At 31.8% G+C, this 15,842-nt stretch overlaps 1 protein-coding gene across 1 annotated transcript; it reads left to right on the top strand.

Moving 5' to 3' along the window:
• Positions 1-11,514: 11,514 nt before the first annotated feature.
• LOC122592137 (E3 ubiquitin-protein ligase PUB23-like) lies at positions 11,515-12,876 on the top strand. The gene has a single exon (XM_043764345.1). The coding sequence runs from the start codon at positions 11,515-11,517 to the stop codon at positions 12,874-12,876; it is 1,362 nt and encodes a 453-aa protein (XP_043620280.1).
• The last annotated feature ends 2,966 nt before the right edge of the window (positions 12,877-15,842 follow it).

The raw sequence follows: 15,842 nt of genomic DNA, 5'->3' as shown, positions 1-15,842 counted from the left end.
CCCAGTTGTAATAATGGGTATTTGTGCCCAATCGAACCATGAAGCACAAATTTCTATAGCATCCTTTGTAGTAGCTTTGGTCGTTGTTGAGTGGCGGATCTAATTTATAAATGGCGGGGATGAGGTCCCACTCAAGATCCTGCCGAATTTCATTTTTTAGTCATCCCATATGAAATCGTGTTAGTTCCCTTTAGCCCATTGAGTTAAAAGTTGGCCCATCTATCTGATCAACGCCTTTACCGTCTCTAATGATATCCACTTAATCCAGCATGACTTCAGAAGGTAATCTAAACCCCTAAAATTTGGTTATAAACCCCAACTCCTAATTTTAGCAAAATGATAAGAAATGAGTAATTTTGTTTCATGTTAGTGCTTAATTTTGAAAATTTGTGAAATGTGCATTTATGATTATGAAAAGCGTGGCTGGAATTTAACAACAAAGGTGGTGTGGTCTAGTGGTATAAACTTGGTCTCTAAGGGTGAAAATACCTAGAAATCCCAAGTTCGAATCTTATACAAAAGGTTCACCAGCAACGACTCTGGGCTACTCCAATAGCAGGTGGTCGCCTTGGGATTAGTCATCTCACAGAACGTAACGTGTTGGATACCTAAGTTAACCAAGAAAAAACGTAGCTGGAATTTTGTTGCTAACCATCAGGTATTGCTTTAAGTGTTTTTTTTTTGTTTTGTTTTGTTTAGGTGGTGTTTTAAAGCTGTTTGGACTTTTTATTAAGCTTTTTAAGTGTTTGTTCAGGCTGTATTCAAGTTCTATTGTATATTGTTCAAGTTGTCTTAACTTTTAAATGTTTTGCGTCTGTTTTTAAGCTCTTTGCTATGTTTTTAAGGCACTTTAGTGTTGCTGCATAGGTGTTGTTTGTGCAGTTTTGAAGCTGCTTTGGGTCTTTTTGATGCTCTGAAGGGTTAATTGTGTAAATTCGCAGTATTGCAAGTTTGCAACACTTTTGATACTATCTTGGTCAGACTGAGTGATCTTTAAGCTAGTTATTATATGTATCTGCCACTCGTTGCTGTTGATTTACTTGTACCCAAATGAATGTATGTTTATCTTTGTGTTTTTAACGGCATAAAAGCCCCCTGTTATATGAAGAAGAACAACTGTGGCTCACCAAATGATTCATGTAGCAGTTGACAAAATTGATTATAACAACGCTTTATTATACTCAAAACACTACGGCAGGTTCAAAACGTTTTATTATACTCAAAATGCAATGTTATGTTCGTACTTTGCTAGGTCTTATGTTAGAAACGATCTAGTCAATAACATTAACATGATGAAACAGTCTTTAATTCTTTAAACAGTTGAAATTGTTTTCTTTATAAGTTTGTATGTTTATGCAGCAAAAGGTATAATCTCTATAATTTTTATGTGCATGCCGGTCTCTATAAAATAACTTTAAAAAATGTAGTGTTCTCTCTTATTTAATAAATAGATGGATTAGACGGATATAATTAGTGTGCTCTAGTTAAGTTATAAATCGGTTAGGCTTTCTGAATAGTGTTCCATTGTTATTTTATACTCTTTTCATTCCAACGTAAAAATGCTAGTTTGACTTAATTTTTCTTTCAACTTTGTAAATAATATTGTTTGTGTTATATAATATCTGATGTAAAATATGTCGATGAATTATAATTTTAAATGTATTTTTATTAATATAATTTTCATCAATATATATACACGCACACATATTACAGTCAAAGCTATATAAAAAAGTAAAAATAAAAAGTGTGATTATGGAAACGAATTAAATATAATTTACACGACCAACGAGGATGTATACATCTAGTTATACACCGACTCTTCGAACATTTATTGGATAACTAGTGGGATTCCCCGGCGTTGCCGGGGTCTTAATTGTTGTGTGTTTTTACGTAAGTTCTTTGCAGTATCTGAAGACCCAAACACAGCCGCATGCATAATGTAACAATCACTAGCGGTCATCACATAAAGTATTAGTTGCTTAAAATGTCATTTGAAAAATATTTATGTTAAATAAATTTAAAAATAATAGTCTTCTAAAGGATATACGGTATATAATCTAGATTATGTAAATAATTATGACGGGTTTTAGAAATAAACACAGTTATAAATTTGAACAATCGCAACTATCACGTAGCTTTTAAAAGAAACGGAATGTAAATATAAGAGAAACGTGTAAATATGTAACGATATACATGTAACTTTGATTCCCTAAACAAAGTAACAATTATAGCCCCCATCTCCCTATACCACTTCCAACCGACTGATACTATTTTTTAAGACCATGAGGAGTGGGGGCAAACGGGGCTCCCTGTATTAGGGAACTTTCGCCATTTGGTGGAGGCTCTCTTTAAGAGTTGCCCTCCTTTTTCTTGGAGTGAGACTCCTCTTTTTGGGAAGCCCTCCTTTTTTTAATATTTTTTTTGTTTTTATTATTGTTTTTAAAAATATAAATATAAATAACATATATAAATAATATAAATAAATAACATATTACTCGTACCTTATAATAAGTTAAAAAAAATATAAAACACACGTCAAACAATTTATTTAAAATAAAAAGACACACAACACAACTAAACAATTATTCTAAACATCACAAAATACAACTAAACAACTAAATGATTAATTTTTTTTAAACTTCAGATTGTTTCGTACCAATTCTCACTCCTCCACGTGGCCAAAACTGTTTCGAGATACCGCATTGTACTCGGAAGTCCTTGCAACCATTGCACCGTGTTCATCGTCGTGACCTTGGTTCACACGGTTGAACATCATATCGAATACGTGAATGTTTGTGCGCATGCGGTGCCATTTAGCGGCCACCGCATCTGAATCTCGATATGTCGATGGTTGGTTTTCATAAGTGAGGAAAAGATGGGTCACTCTAGACCAAAACGTACGTTCTGGTAGTTACTGCACAAGGGTTGTCTGACACCTCGACCGAAGTTTGTGCCAAACTTATTTCTTCGGCCCTAGTCTAAACCATTTGATTATAGGGAGAAAAGCTAGAATGTAGAGAGAAAATGAGGATAAAGAAGGTTTTTGTTTGTATAAAATGAATTGGTTTTGAGTTTGTAAATGGTGTAGTAGTGTATATATATATATATATAATAAAATGAGGTTTAAAAAAATAAAATTTTAAAAATGAATTTAGTACAAATTAGCCGTTTGTAACGGTTCATTTTATTGAAAAAATCAACAAGCCAAGTCGTCTAATATTGATCGGGAGAGAGTTTTTTTGGCATTTACCGCCCCTCGTGGCGGTGTAGCAGGCGGCAAAGGGGCGGCGTCGGAACCTTTATCCCCCACTCCGATCGGTTTAACCTTTTTGTTCACCCACAAAAGCCATATATTCATTTTCCAAATATTTTTCTAAAAACACACATATATGGCAAGATTCAAGAAAACAAAACACCCATAAATCTTGTAGGGAATCTTTTGGGCGTGTTTTTTTAAGGCTTTTGTATAGATCTTTCAATGCCATTACAGGTGCTTATTGTTTAACATTTACTTTAGTAAAGAAAGTAAAAAAAATCATCCGATTCCTTGTAACATCCCGAACTTTCTAGTTAACGGTTGACTTTGGTCGTTAAGTCAAAATTTCGTGTCTATTAAGTCTTTAGACGATTCACTGCGTCTATATGTTTAATATGTTTTAAATGCAAGGCTTTAATGCCTTAATGATTGGTGTGTATAAGTGTTTAAAGGTATATTTAAATGTCATTAGAGGTGCTTAAAATGTTTAATGTGTTGTAAGTGTTCCCTATAGGTGTTTTGAGCTAAATATGAGTCGTTTGGAAGCTTAAGGACTAGTTTTGACATAGGGTTAAACTCAAAAACGGGTTAAGGGTCTTGTAACCTATCCTTAGACTCATAATACAGAGATTATACTCTTCCTTTGAAGCCCTAGTTGTCCCCTTGGTTCCATAGCATTTTATTATTCGATTTCATCGTCGTTTGGGTGATTCGAGGGTGCTTTGATCAAGTTTTACATCCCCTTCGCTATCTCCAGGTAATTGATGATTAGCCACATTTATTTTATGCATAATAAGTCCTTTCAACCCATTGATTTCTGGTTTTAAGGTTTGGGTTGGATTCGATTACGTTTATAATCGATTTTAGGTCATTACGGGTTTTAAATCGATTGTATAATGTTGGTATATGATTCAAGAATTAATTGGTGTTTTCAATGAGTGATTTTGGTCTTATTTTAAGTGTATTTGATGTTCATAAGACCTGGAGTTGTGTTAAAGTCGTTTGGGATGTGTTTGGTTAGGTTTTGGAGTTGTTTTTCACGACTGGTCGTCGTAACTCCCGTTACGGTTGTGTAACTCCCGTTAGCTAGGTAATTGTGATAACACCTCCACTGTAACTCCCGTTACAAATTTTCATAACTCCCGTTACAAATATTCGTAACTCCCGTTAGGGACTGATTTTTGTTAACATTTTTAAACGACTATAACTTTTGAACCGTAACTCCGTTTTTGACAAATAAGCTATCCACGAAATTGTGGGAGAGTCTATTTTCCAATGGTAATATCCTTTAAATATGAATGAAACCTAAAAGTGTTCAGATGGTTAATATAGTGAGCGAAGGTCAAGTTTTGTCGAGTTTAGTGAACTCTAATCTAATGGTCGGATCTTTGTTAAATCAAGCATTGACATGGGTCAAGTATTTAAAGCTTGGTTATGATCATAAGTAAGAAGGTGATTAGATTGTTAATAATCATTTAATGATTATAGGTAGTCGGGAACACATACAAGACACTTTAAAGTTGCTTATTGATCGTTGTGCTCGTCATCAGGTAAGATACACTACTTTGACACGCTGAGGGTTCAACAAAAACATAGTTTTCATATAATAATTTCCCAATTGATATCTTGTATACTTATGCTTAATCGGGATTACACGGGAGGTGATATGGGCTATGTATATGCATATTGAAGCCTGAAATGCTACCCCAAAGATATGTGACGTTATGATATGATATGAAATGCTTTGAGTTATTATGAAATACGTCATGTGATGAACTATGTTATGCAATGAAAGATGATATGTAATGATATGCTATGAGATGCTATGCAATGATATGAGATGTAATGATATGCTATGAAATGATATGTAATGTTTCGAGATGATTTGAAATGTGATATATGTTGATGATATGTGAAATGTGCATGATTACATGGCTTGTTCATCTAGTTCACTAGACTTATTAAGTTACCATGACACGTGCACGTTTAAGGACCCAAACGTAAAGATGTATATGTGGTAATTGTTTAGGTAGTATAAACACCTAAACCATATGAGATGTGAAATCGAGCTCATAATTTAGATGTGAAGTGTTAAGCTTAACCCATACTTGCCCTTGCTCGGCTAAGTGCGTAGATGTGGTTGCTTAGGTGGCTTCTTGCAACATGGTCAAAGATGTGAAGAGTAATACGGGAGGTCTGACCTGCCCCACTTGTCATGTACATACGGATTACTCCTGGATTGGCTTGTCATTCCTTAAGGACAGTGATGTACAGCCGTAAGGTTTGTCCATCCAGTCGGGCGTGACTTATGTCACACTTATAACGATGCATATGTTATATGAGATGCGTGACTTTTGTCACAACTATAAAGATGTTTAGATGTGATATGTGGAGATGCAAAAGATGACTAGGCACATTTAGGATGACTCATCCTAATATGAAAGATGTTGATGCTATGATATGTATGTGAGACGATATATTTGATGATATGTGCCTTAACGACTTAATATGACTTTTATATAATGTTTTAAATGGACAAACGTTTTATAAACTATGTATTATCTTACTTAGCTAATTCGTTAGCTAACACTTGCTCTTTTAAAATGTGTTGTGCCCTCAGGTCCAACAATAGTAAGCAGGTAGATGTGAGAAGATGTGAGGCATGGGTAGATGATCTTGAAGCTGGCTGTAGTTTACCCATAGTGGCTACCCGCATTAGACGTCGATTTATGTTTAGATATTTATGATTTGTATTTACTATAATGTCGGTTGTTTAATGTTGGGCAACCAATGGATTTCCATTTAGATTTGTTTTGATGATATGGCTAGTAACACCATTTAATGAATAAACCAAACAGATTTTGCTGGTTTGGACTTTTAAAGTTTAATTCCGCTTTCTTTGACGCCGTTAGGCGAAAGTTTTTGGAAATCCATATTTTTAAACGACGGGTGTTACAATCCTATTCATCACTGGAAGGAGGGAAGAACCCGCATCCAACAATACGCCACTTTTGTTTCTCTTCAAAAATTGATGCGTATGTGTGGTGTGTGTGTGGTTGTTGGCAGTGATGGGTGCTGTATCGCCGACTCACCGAAACTGGTATACATCTGGCAGTGTTATCGATAGCATGTACATCATTCACTTTCTAAGTCATCTTATATCTGTGTATAGATGTGGTTTTTAAGGTTTTTAGTTGCGATGGTTTGGTCGTAAGTGTCAAAGATTTGGATGAAGTTGATGTCCGGTGGTGGCAGTCAACTTTTGATTCTCATTGATCTAGACTCTAATCCGATGGTGGTTACTGGCGGTAGTGACCAGCGGCGTTTATTGGCGGTCGTTACCAGTGGTGTGAGATGTTGGACATGGACATATTATCTTTAATGGTTCATCACTCCCGCCGCCGTTATTCGAGGTGGTGGTTCTTGCCGGCGGTGATTGGTACCGGCGTTGGTTGTAACCAGCGGTGATTACGAAAGATTTGTTTATGTATGTGTGTATATGTTGTTGGTATATTCTATGCTTTAGAAGTTGTATCATGTGCAATAGAAATTGTAAAGTGTTATCGTAACTAAACCGGTTACTGTTGTGACTAAATTGGGTTTTGTAACTGAACCGGCTACAATATTAACTGGACCGGTATTGTACAGTTAAAATTAGGATTGTTATAATATATATATATATATATATATATATATATATATATGGATACAATATTGCCATATGGTTCTAACATTTATTTGGATGTAATATTGCCATATGGTTATGGTTGCCATGTTCAACTTGTATTGCCATCTTGCTGATTTGACTTTAGAAATGCAATATTATTACAATGCCCACAATCTATTTTTTTTCTTTTTTTGAAAGGCTCAATGCCGACAACTAATGGGGTCTTTTTCCTCTTATACTTGAAAATAGAAAATGTATGTATGTCGATGTTATATTATATGCCATATAGCAACAATATATATGTTTAGTCCTTTTGTAAGCATAATGTAAAGTCTTACCTAATCATCAAATTTAATGAAAACTGACATGCCAAGAAGATGGTACTATAAATCCTAAAGAGGCTTCTCATTGACTAAACATATCATATACTTCTTTTTTTTGTGGTTATTTTCTTTAGCGAAATGTCATTTAATTATTTTTTGTGTGCATGTCATCATTTTGATTTTAGAGGTGATTACCACATAGTAGTTAACCAAAAACTATATATTTGACTATCTCAATATGTTGACTTACTCATAACAATGTATAGCTTTCTTGTATTATTTTTGAATTTTCTACATTTGTAAGCTATCCGTTTGTTGCAGTTTGCACCATGACTCAAGCAATAAAGTTGACAATTTGACATATTTGTTCCTTTAATTTTAATATTAGCATTATTTTCTAATAATTTTTCTATGACGGGTAAAAAAGTTTTAAATGATACCCGAATTCGGAAATCTATAGTGTTGGTTGAACTAGATTAATTCAAATAGCCAAAGTTACATAGTTACATAGTTACATTAGATGTTCTTCCATATATGATTAAAATGGGATTAATCACGGGAAAACCAACGTACTTTCTCATTTGTACACGGTTGCTCATTATACTTTTTTATTGATGAGGTTTATCCACATACTTTTCCTTTTTGTACACGGTTGACCAATATTACCGACTATCACAGGTAAACCGGTCAACTTTGGGTCAACTGTGTACAAAAAAAAAATATGTGGGTAAACCTCATCAATAAAAAAATATGATGGTTAACCGTGTACAAATGAAAAAGTACGTTGGTCTTTTCGTGATTAATCAAAAAAAAAGTAGTGATGTATGACTAAAAAAAATATCTTATGGATGATCCCGCATACTTAATACATGTGAATCTTTCTTACTAAAAAAGGGATAACAACCAAATATTTTTCTTACTAAAAAAGGGATAACAACCAAATATTTCATACGAAACCCAAAATACAAAAATTTTGAACATTTTGACGTTGTGGATGTTGCATATCATTGCAACCCAATAATAATGAATGTTGGTGCCCGACCTCAAAACTTGTTTTTTCTTTGTAACGAGGTCTTAAGACCCGTGCGTTGTACGTCCGAGATGAATTATATTATTTTCATTTTTAACGTGTGGTTTAAAAATGATCTATATTAGAACGATGTTGAGTTGTGTGTAAGAGTATAGTTATAATATGGACATAATCATGAAAATAGAATGTAAGGAAACAATTGACAGTATAATATATAGTTGTGTTGATTAAAGAGTACATGTTTACGAACGTTGATTAAAATTGGATTAATCACGAGAATACCGACGTACTTTCCCATTTTTACACGGTTGCCCATTATACTTTTTTATTGATAAGGTTTACCCAGATACTTTTCTTTTTGTACACGGTTGACCCAAAGTTGACCGGTTTACCTGTGATAGTCGGTAATATTGGTCAACCGTGTACAAAAAAAAAGTATGTGGGTAAACCTCATCAATAAAAAAGTATAATGGGCAACCGTGTACAAATGGGAAAATACGTTGGTCTTCCCGTGATTAATCCCTTTAATCATAAATTATACTAGTAATTATTTTAACCTATCTATATTCAAACAATTTTGGCAACTAAAGAATTACTTTTTAGTTTTACAAAACAAAACAAAAAAAAAAAATTTCTTTTTTTACGTTTTATTCGTAGACTATCATGATGATACATCTATGCGATGTTACATTTTTAAAAAAAAATACTTTGATTCATCTTATAAAAATAATAAACATTACTAGTTCTAATTCGTTCGATATATACTTATTATCCGTATGTAAACAATTAATAACGTGATATATCGATCTTTTATATATTCCATATTATTAACTCAAAAAAGTTTTAGTTCTCTAATAAACGGATAAGATATTTACATGGGAATTTAGTTTATCGTTTAAACGAAAAATGTCATCATCATCAAAAGGTTTACCTTGTGCAGATTAATATTTAAAGATACATGCATCGATCATCTTAATTGCCCTGTTTGAGTACCACCTTAATTATGTAGTTTGACATTTATCTTGATTGGGTAGCATTAATAAACTAAATTCATTTAACAACAAATGAGTAAATATGTTTGTCAACATTAACTAAATACTAGAATGTAGTTATATGACACATTCAAAAATATGCAAAACAAAACATAGATCAGAAAGTTAAGTTGGATCATGTGTTGATCAAATGATTATGCATTAATTTTATCTATTTTTCCTCCCCTTTTTGATAGAGGGCTTTTGTTTCATTTCTTGGATAACCATCACGTACATTAATTGTGACAAAATTTCACACTGTTTTATTTTATATATATAATATACACTAGTTAAAATCTTATCAACTAGTAATGTGATTCTTTAACTAGTTAATTTTGAACGTTAATCGACAATCAATAGGTGGATATATGGTCCATCACATATATATAATTAAGATCGAATCGTATTAATTAGTACGTACATCTAATATAAATTAACCATATACTCAAATATACGGATATACCGCATGACATAATTTAATTGAACATTGAACTACTCAGCTTTCCATAAAAACACTATTGGTCACAGTTCAAATTTGCTACAATCTGTTTGGCGTAAATCAGGCTCTCATTATGAACACACGTCACAAATATTCAAGTATTTACAATACCATATACGAAGTTTACACCTTAAATTAAGTTGACAAACTCGATAATTATAAAATTAATATAAGTATATAACGAAATATTAATATAATAATTGCAACTTGTCAGACAGGTATATATTTGATCCCCATGTGTGCCAAGCGTTAGATCTAATCTCACTTAAATATATTTGTAGGTCAACGATAATGACTAAGCTACAATTAAACCCCTTCACTTTTAGGATACATTCATTATTCCTCCTCCTATTTTGTTTCTTTGTTTTTACCGAGTACATGGTTAGGTAACAAAGGAAACTAGCTTATATTGCGTACAATTAATATATGATAAAAGTGAATATGAGGTTGTTTGTCATCTAAACTTAGATGGAGAACTCTTTACACACAAATATTTTAATAATATTTGTATTTTAAATAAATAATGAGGCCCCATGATATTTATAGATTAAAAAATAAATTGTGAGGAATTCTACATTTAAGCTTAGATAGGGGATAACGTCATATTCACTCCCCGGTATATATTGCTCTTACACATATACTTCCTAAGTTATTTGAACTTGTGAAGCATTTGTGATGCATGTCTACATGTATATTATAAAGAATTTCATTCTTTCTCATTTTTACAAAAAGTAATAATAATTGATCTATCTAAACGATTCATTTTTTTATCCATTAATTTGAATATCTTTACTTAATTATATACATATAATATATACCTTTAATCAAACTATTTGGTTTTGTATGGCATTAAAAAATGATACATCATCTCCTTTCGTTTAATATGTCACTCTTATCTGAAATGAATTATAATGTCTAAAGTTTATATGGAATTTAAAGATACAGAAATTGTTTGTATTGCGAATATTGTATACCTTATCTATTTTAGTTTGCATTTACCCATCCATTATCAATATGGCTTCATAGCCAAACGTTCTAATACCTTTACAATAGTATTAGGTTCAATATTTTTAAAAGTAAATTAAGATCTTAATAATACTCCCTCCATTCCACTATTTTGAATTTTAAAAGTATAATTTTTGTAACTTTGACCATAAATAATTTTGTTCGTGTTATATAATACTTGATGAAAGTTATATGAATTGATTATGTTTTAGAAGTGTTTTCAATGATATAATTTTCATTAAGTATTATATATTGTAATATAATATTTAAGGTTAAAGTTTAAAGATTAAGACCTTGAATATTCTAATTAAAACACTTCTAATAGGACGGAAAGACTAGTAAGAAAAAAAGTTATTTTAAAACGATTTTAAGAATAACCTAATTCAATAACCTTAAATAACGTACCCGCCCCCATCCCTAGTTTATCACTTTAGAGCATTGTGTAACTATAAGTTAGTTTGGGGACTGAAGTAGTAATACCATAATACATTACAGAAAATCAACTCTACCATGTTGCTTACATGTTGTGCACTGTACACAGTTTGCAAACGCATTTTTTTTTTATATATTCACTCTCATTTTCAGTATTTGACTTTGATTTTTTCTTTAATAGACTTTTCATAACTCTCCTACTTGTACAAATGAGTATGCATATATATATGTATGTATATCCAAAAGAGTAGAGAGAGCCCAACTTCTATATATGTTCTTGATGTCAAACTACTCGTGCACTACAATGGAGTTAGAGAGATCAAATAATCTTGATTCAGAAGAAGTTGAGTCTATTCCTGAAGATTTTAGATGCCCCATTTCCATGGAGCTCATGAAAGAGCCAGTCATCATCTCCACTGGGGTCACATACGAGCGAAAGAATATCGAAAAATGGTTCTTTGGCTACAAGAAAAAGACTTGTCCTGCCACAATGCAAACTATAGAAAGTTTTGGCGTTACCCCTAATCATACCCTCAAGAGACTCATTCTTGTGTGGCAAAATAGTCATTTACCATCGTCTTCGAGTTCAAGTTCATCGCCATCTCCATCTCCATCTTCATCTTCATCACCTTTGCCATCCTTCAAGCGTGATGAAATCGTGTCGTTGCTCAAGATCCTTGCCTCGAGTCCATTCAAGGTAAACGCTTTAAAGAAACTTCAAGAAATTATTGAAATAGGAGATGAGATGAAGCTTGATTTTATAGTATTAGGAGGGTTGGATGTGCTTTTTCAAATAATTGTTCAAATTTTAGTAGATTGTTCGGATTTCATGGTGTTTAGAGCTTGTGAGGAGGCCTTGGGAGTCCTTCAACATCTCCATATATCGGATGAAAATGATGGTAGAAGTAGAGTGATTATTGAATTCTTTTCAAAGCCGGAATGCATGAAATCAATGGCAATCATTCTCCAAAGGGGAAGTAAGGAGGCAAGGGTTTCCACTATATCCATACTCAAAAAGCTAGCTAATTCCAATTTCAATTGGAATGTGATTGTAAATGATCATCAAGGGATCGGTATGTTCAAATCCATGTTGGAGCTTGCCTCAGATGAGATCTCATCCAAGGCAAGCTCGTCTGCTTTGCAAGTCCTGATAAAGATCTTAGATTCATCTAAGAAAAGCCGGTCAAAGGCCATAGAGGCGGGTGCAATGTGTACCTTAATTGAGCTACTACCTGATTCCAACCGGTCCAAGTGTGAGAAGATATTGCAAGTAATTAAATTGTTATGTGAATGCGCGGATGGAAGGGTAGCGTTCATTGAACACCGGCTAGGGATTGGTGCAGTATCCAAAAAACTGTTCAATGTGTCTGAAATGGCTTCAAAGATTTGCGTGAAGATCTTGGCGTTGATAACTAGTTTTCATCCAACGGAGAAGGTGTTGGAAGAGATGATGATATACGGGGTGGTCAAGAAGCTCGTGGTGTTGTTGCATATGAGCGGACCTTCGTCAACAAAGAACAAGGTGTTGGATATGTTCAAAAAGCATGGGAATTCCTGGAGTCGATATCCTTGTTTTCCTGGTGAATTGAAGGACTACCTCGGATTACATCGTACCCCTACTATAGCTATTTAATTAGCTAGATAGATAGGAACTAATAGAATGAAGATCAAAAAATATACATACATATATGATAATTGTAGCTCGATCTCACTCGAGCTAGTCGTTTATTAACAACTGATCACGCATCAAATAACTGTTTGCCTAATTATTTAAGAATATATACATTAAAACTAAGTTATTATATAAGTACATGTTTCATTTATATACACTATAGGTTTAGTTTGGATTTATTCTTTTTTGTTTGGGGTTTAAACCCCTGTAATGCAATGTATGAAACTAAGTTATAGAAGCAAGATATGATTTTGTAATATAAAAAAAAATGTAAAAGTATATATTTATCTAAGGTTTCCGTTTCATTTTAAGTGTTTAGAAATATGGTAGCTATAAAAATTGTATCATAAAAAAGTTTAAATATGTCTCGATTTGTAGATTGTATCATAAATAATATAAGAATAAGAGTTGAAAAATTGAAAAAGATAAATAGACAATTTTATTAATGAGAAAACGATCAATCAAATAAGGCTATAATGAGTTTTGTATCTATAAGTAAAGAATTAGAATTTAATTATAAGTCTAATAAGAAAATTGAATCCATATACACCACGTTTCGTTTAATGAACATCTCAATACTGTTTAGTTTATATATTATTCTTCCTCTTTCAACTTTTCCACTTTTAACATACCCAAATGCCCTTATAATATAACTAACTTTATTTATGAGTCTATTGAATACTCAATATACTCTAAACGAAATTAAATTACAATATATATATATATATATATATATATTTCTGAATTGTTAAAATAACTACATATTACATTTTTATATCAATGACCTACTCACCACCAACACTAATCACACTTCATGTTGGTGTTACTATCATCACCGTCGCATTATGTATACGTACGCTATATATATATATATATATATATATTCGTCTAGTTCTATTTAAAATATTAAATAATCTGTATATTTCATACATGTATATTGATTGTATTATCTTTACATTTGATTAGTATTACAAAATCGAAAAAAAGTCAACTGATGATAAATGATAGTTTTATTTTAGAAGTTATCGAATGAGATTGTTTTAAAAATGATAACTTTCTTGTGATGTCTAATAATGGTCAATTATTTTCGAGAGTAAAAAGTTCAAATAAGACAAAGTAAATTAAAATTATGGATATTCAAAATGGGACAAATTAAGGAATAATATGACTGTTCATGATATCTATGAAATTAAGCACCACAACAAAAATATCAATTACTTACATTTATTTTTTAGCATTTTTAAAAGGTGTGAAAAATTATGTTTATTTGTTCACAATTTAAATTTATATAAAAAAAAATTCACATTTAAAAGTGTGAAAAAATTTATAAAGTCATATTTTTTCACAAGTATAAATATATAAACATAATGTTCACACTTAAAAGTGTGAGAGTTAATTCGTCACACTCAAATTCCTCACACTTCCTCTTGTTTGAGGAAATTTGGGGTCACAAATTACTTTCACACTTTTAAGTATGAACAATTATATATTTTTTCACACTTGAAAATATGAACCTTTTGTTTCTACATATATAATTGTGAAAAGATTTTGATTCTTTAACTTTATTCACAATTTTAAATGTAAGTTCTTTTCGGACATTTATAAATGTGAACAAATTAACAATTTTTTAAATATTTTTAAAAAGTGCAAAAAAATACGTTTTAATAAATAATATATTTGTTGTATTGAACTCTTTATAGCTAGTAGAATAAGTCGATCATTTGAACAAAATGAAGTGCTGGCGTTTAGTGATATGCATGCATATGCTCACTAATACGAGTAAATTACAGTATGTGTCAATAATCAATTACCGTTCGTATTTTTAGTTTATTAGCATGATTCTGTTACTCCGTATTAATTATATCTCTTGGAAAATATTTTATTTTTATTTTAATTACCAGCAGTTGCGTTTATATTTATACTAGAATTTTTGTTATTGTCGGTAGAGTCGATCGAGTAACTAATCGTCTAATCACTCATGATCATGTAACTAGTAAACTTATCTATTTACAAATTAGCAAAAGTATAACCTTATATCATCACTTCTTTAATCAGTAGAACGTAATTAGCTAAATTAACTTGTGTTCGTAGATCTATCTTTAAACTTGAAAGTTATGGATTTGATACTCAATGGTAATTAACTCTATATATGTAAATTCTCAAAACTTGTCAGTTTATCGATCACACTGGGTAATATATTTAATTAAATCAGTGATCGAACACGTTTACCTAATAATAAGTGAGAGATAAATCGATCGAGCTACGACTGACATTATTAACAAAACGTAAAATCCAAGTAAATATGGCCTGTAAGAAAGGAAATGGAGAATACTTGCATGTGGGAATTATTTTGAACCTAGATAATTTAATATTTCTATGAAATGATTAGAGTAGTTGGGTCAATGGGTTGTGAACCTAAAAGATGGCAGCCCATTAAGGACCAATCAATGAGAACCACACCTACCTACCTTAACCAATAACCGTTGGGAATGAGAGAGTTGACCACTACAAATCTGATACTTGTGTTCAAATTTAAGCACCTTTTTTTTTTTTAATAGATTAATGCTGATCAGTTTTGTTGGTAGTAACTCGCAAAAGACAATTTATCAATTTATGCTGGTTATACACCAAACAATCAGTCAAAATGGAACACTTAATTCAAAATTCTAAATTAAAGTATACTATATTCGTTTCTTTTTAGTTTTTACTGTTTAACTTAATTTGACTTTTTCAGGGATAACGAATAGTAAAAGAAGCCGATATAGGTAGTGAAGTCATATTAAAATGCTACGAACTTATCAAAAACAGTTCAATGTAAAATAGAATAAAATGTCCTAAGAAAGATTAGAAAAGAATAAAATCTGATTTGCGAGATCTCAATTAAGTTCAAAGAATTCAGAAAAACACTATGGGTGTGGCTATGTTAA

Source organism: Erigeron canadensis, chromosome 3 (assembly GCF_010389155.1).
Source record: "Erigeron canadensis isolate Cc75 chromosome 3, C_canadensis_v1, whole genome shotgun sequence".
Taxonomy (NCBI): domain Eukaryota; kingdom Viridiplantae; phylum Streptophyta; class Magnoliopsida; order Asterales; family Asteraceae; genus Erigeron; species Erigeron canadensis.
The sequence above is the reverse complement of the archived record's forward strand: the minus strand, read 5'-3'. Positions and strand labels throughout refer to the sequence as shown.

What these genes read in the sequence shown, in the direction of transcription:
- LOC122592137 (XM_043764345.1), top strand. Translation starts at nt 11,515, where the DNA reads ATGTTCTTGATGTCAAACTACTCGTGCACTACAATGGAGTTAGAGAGA.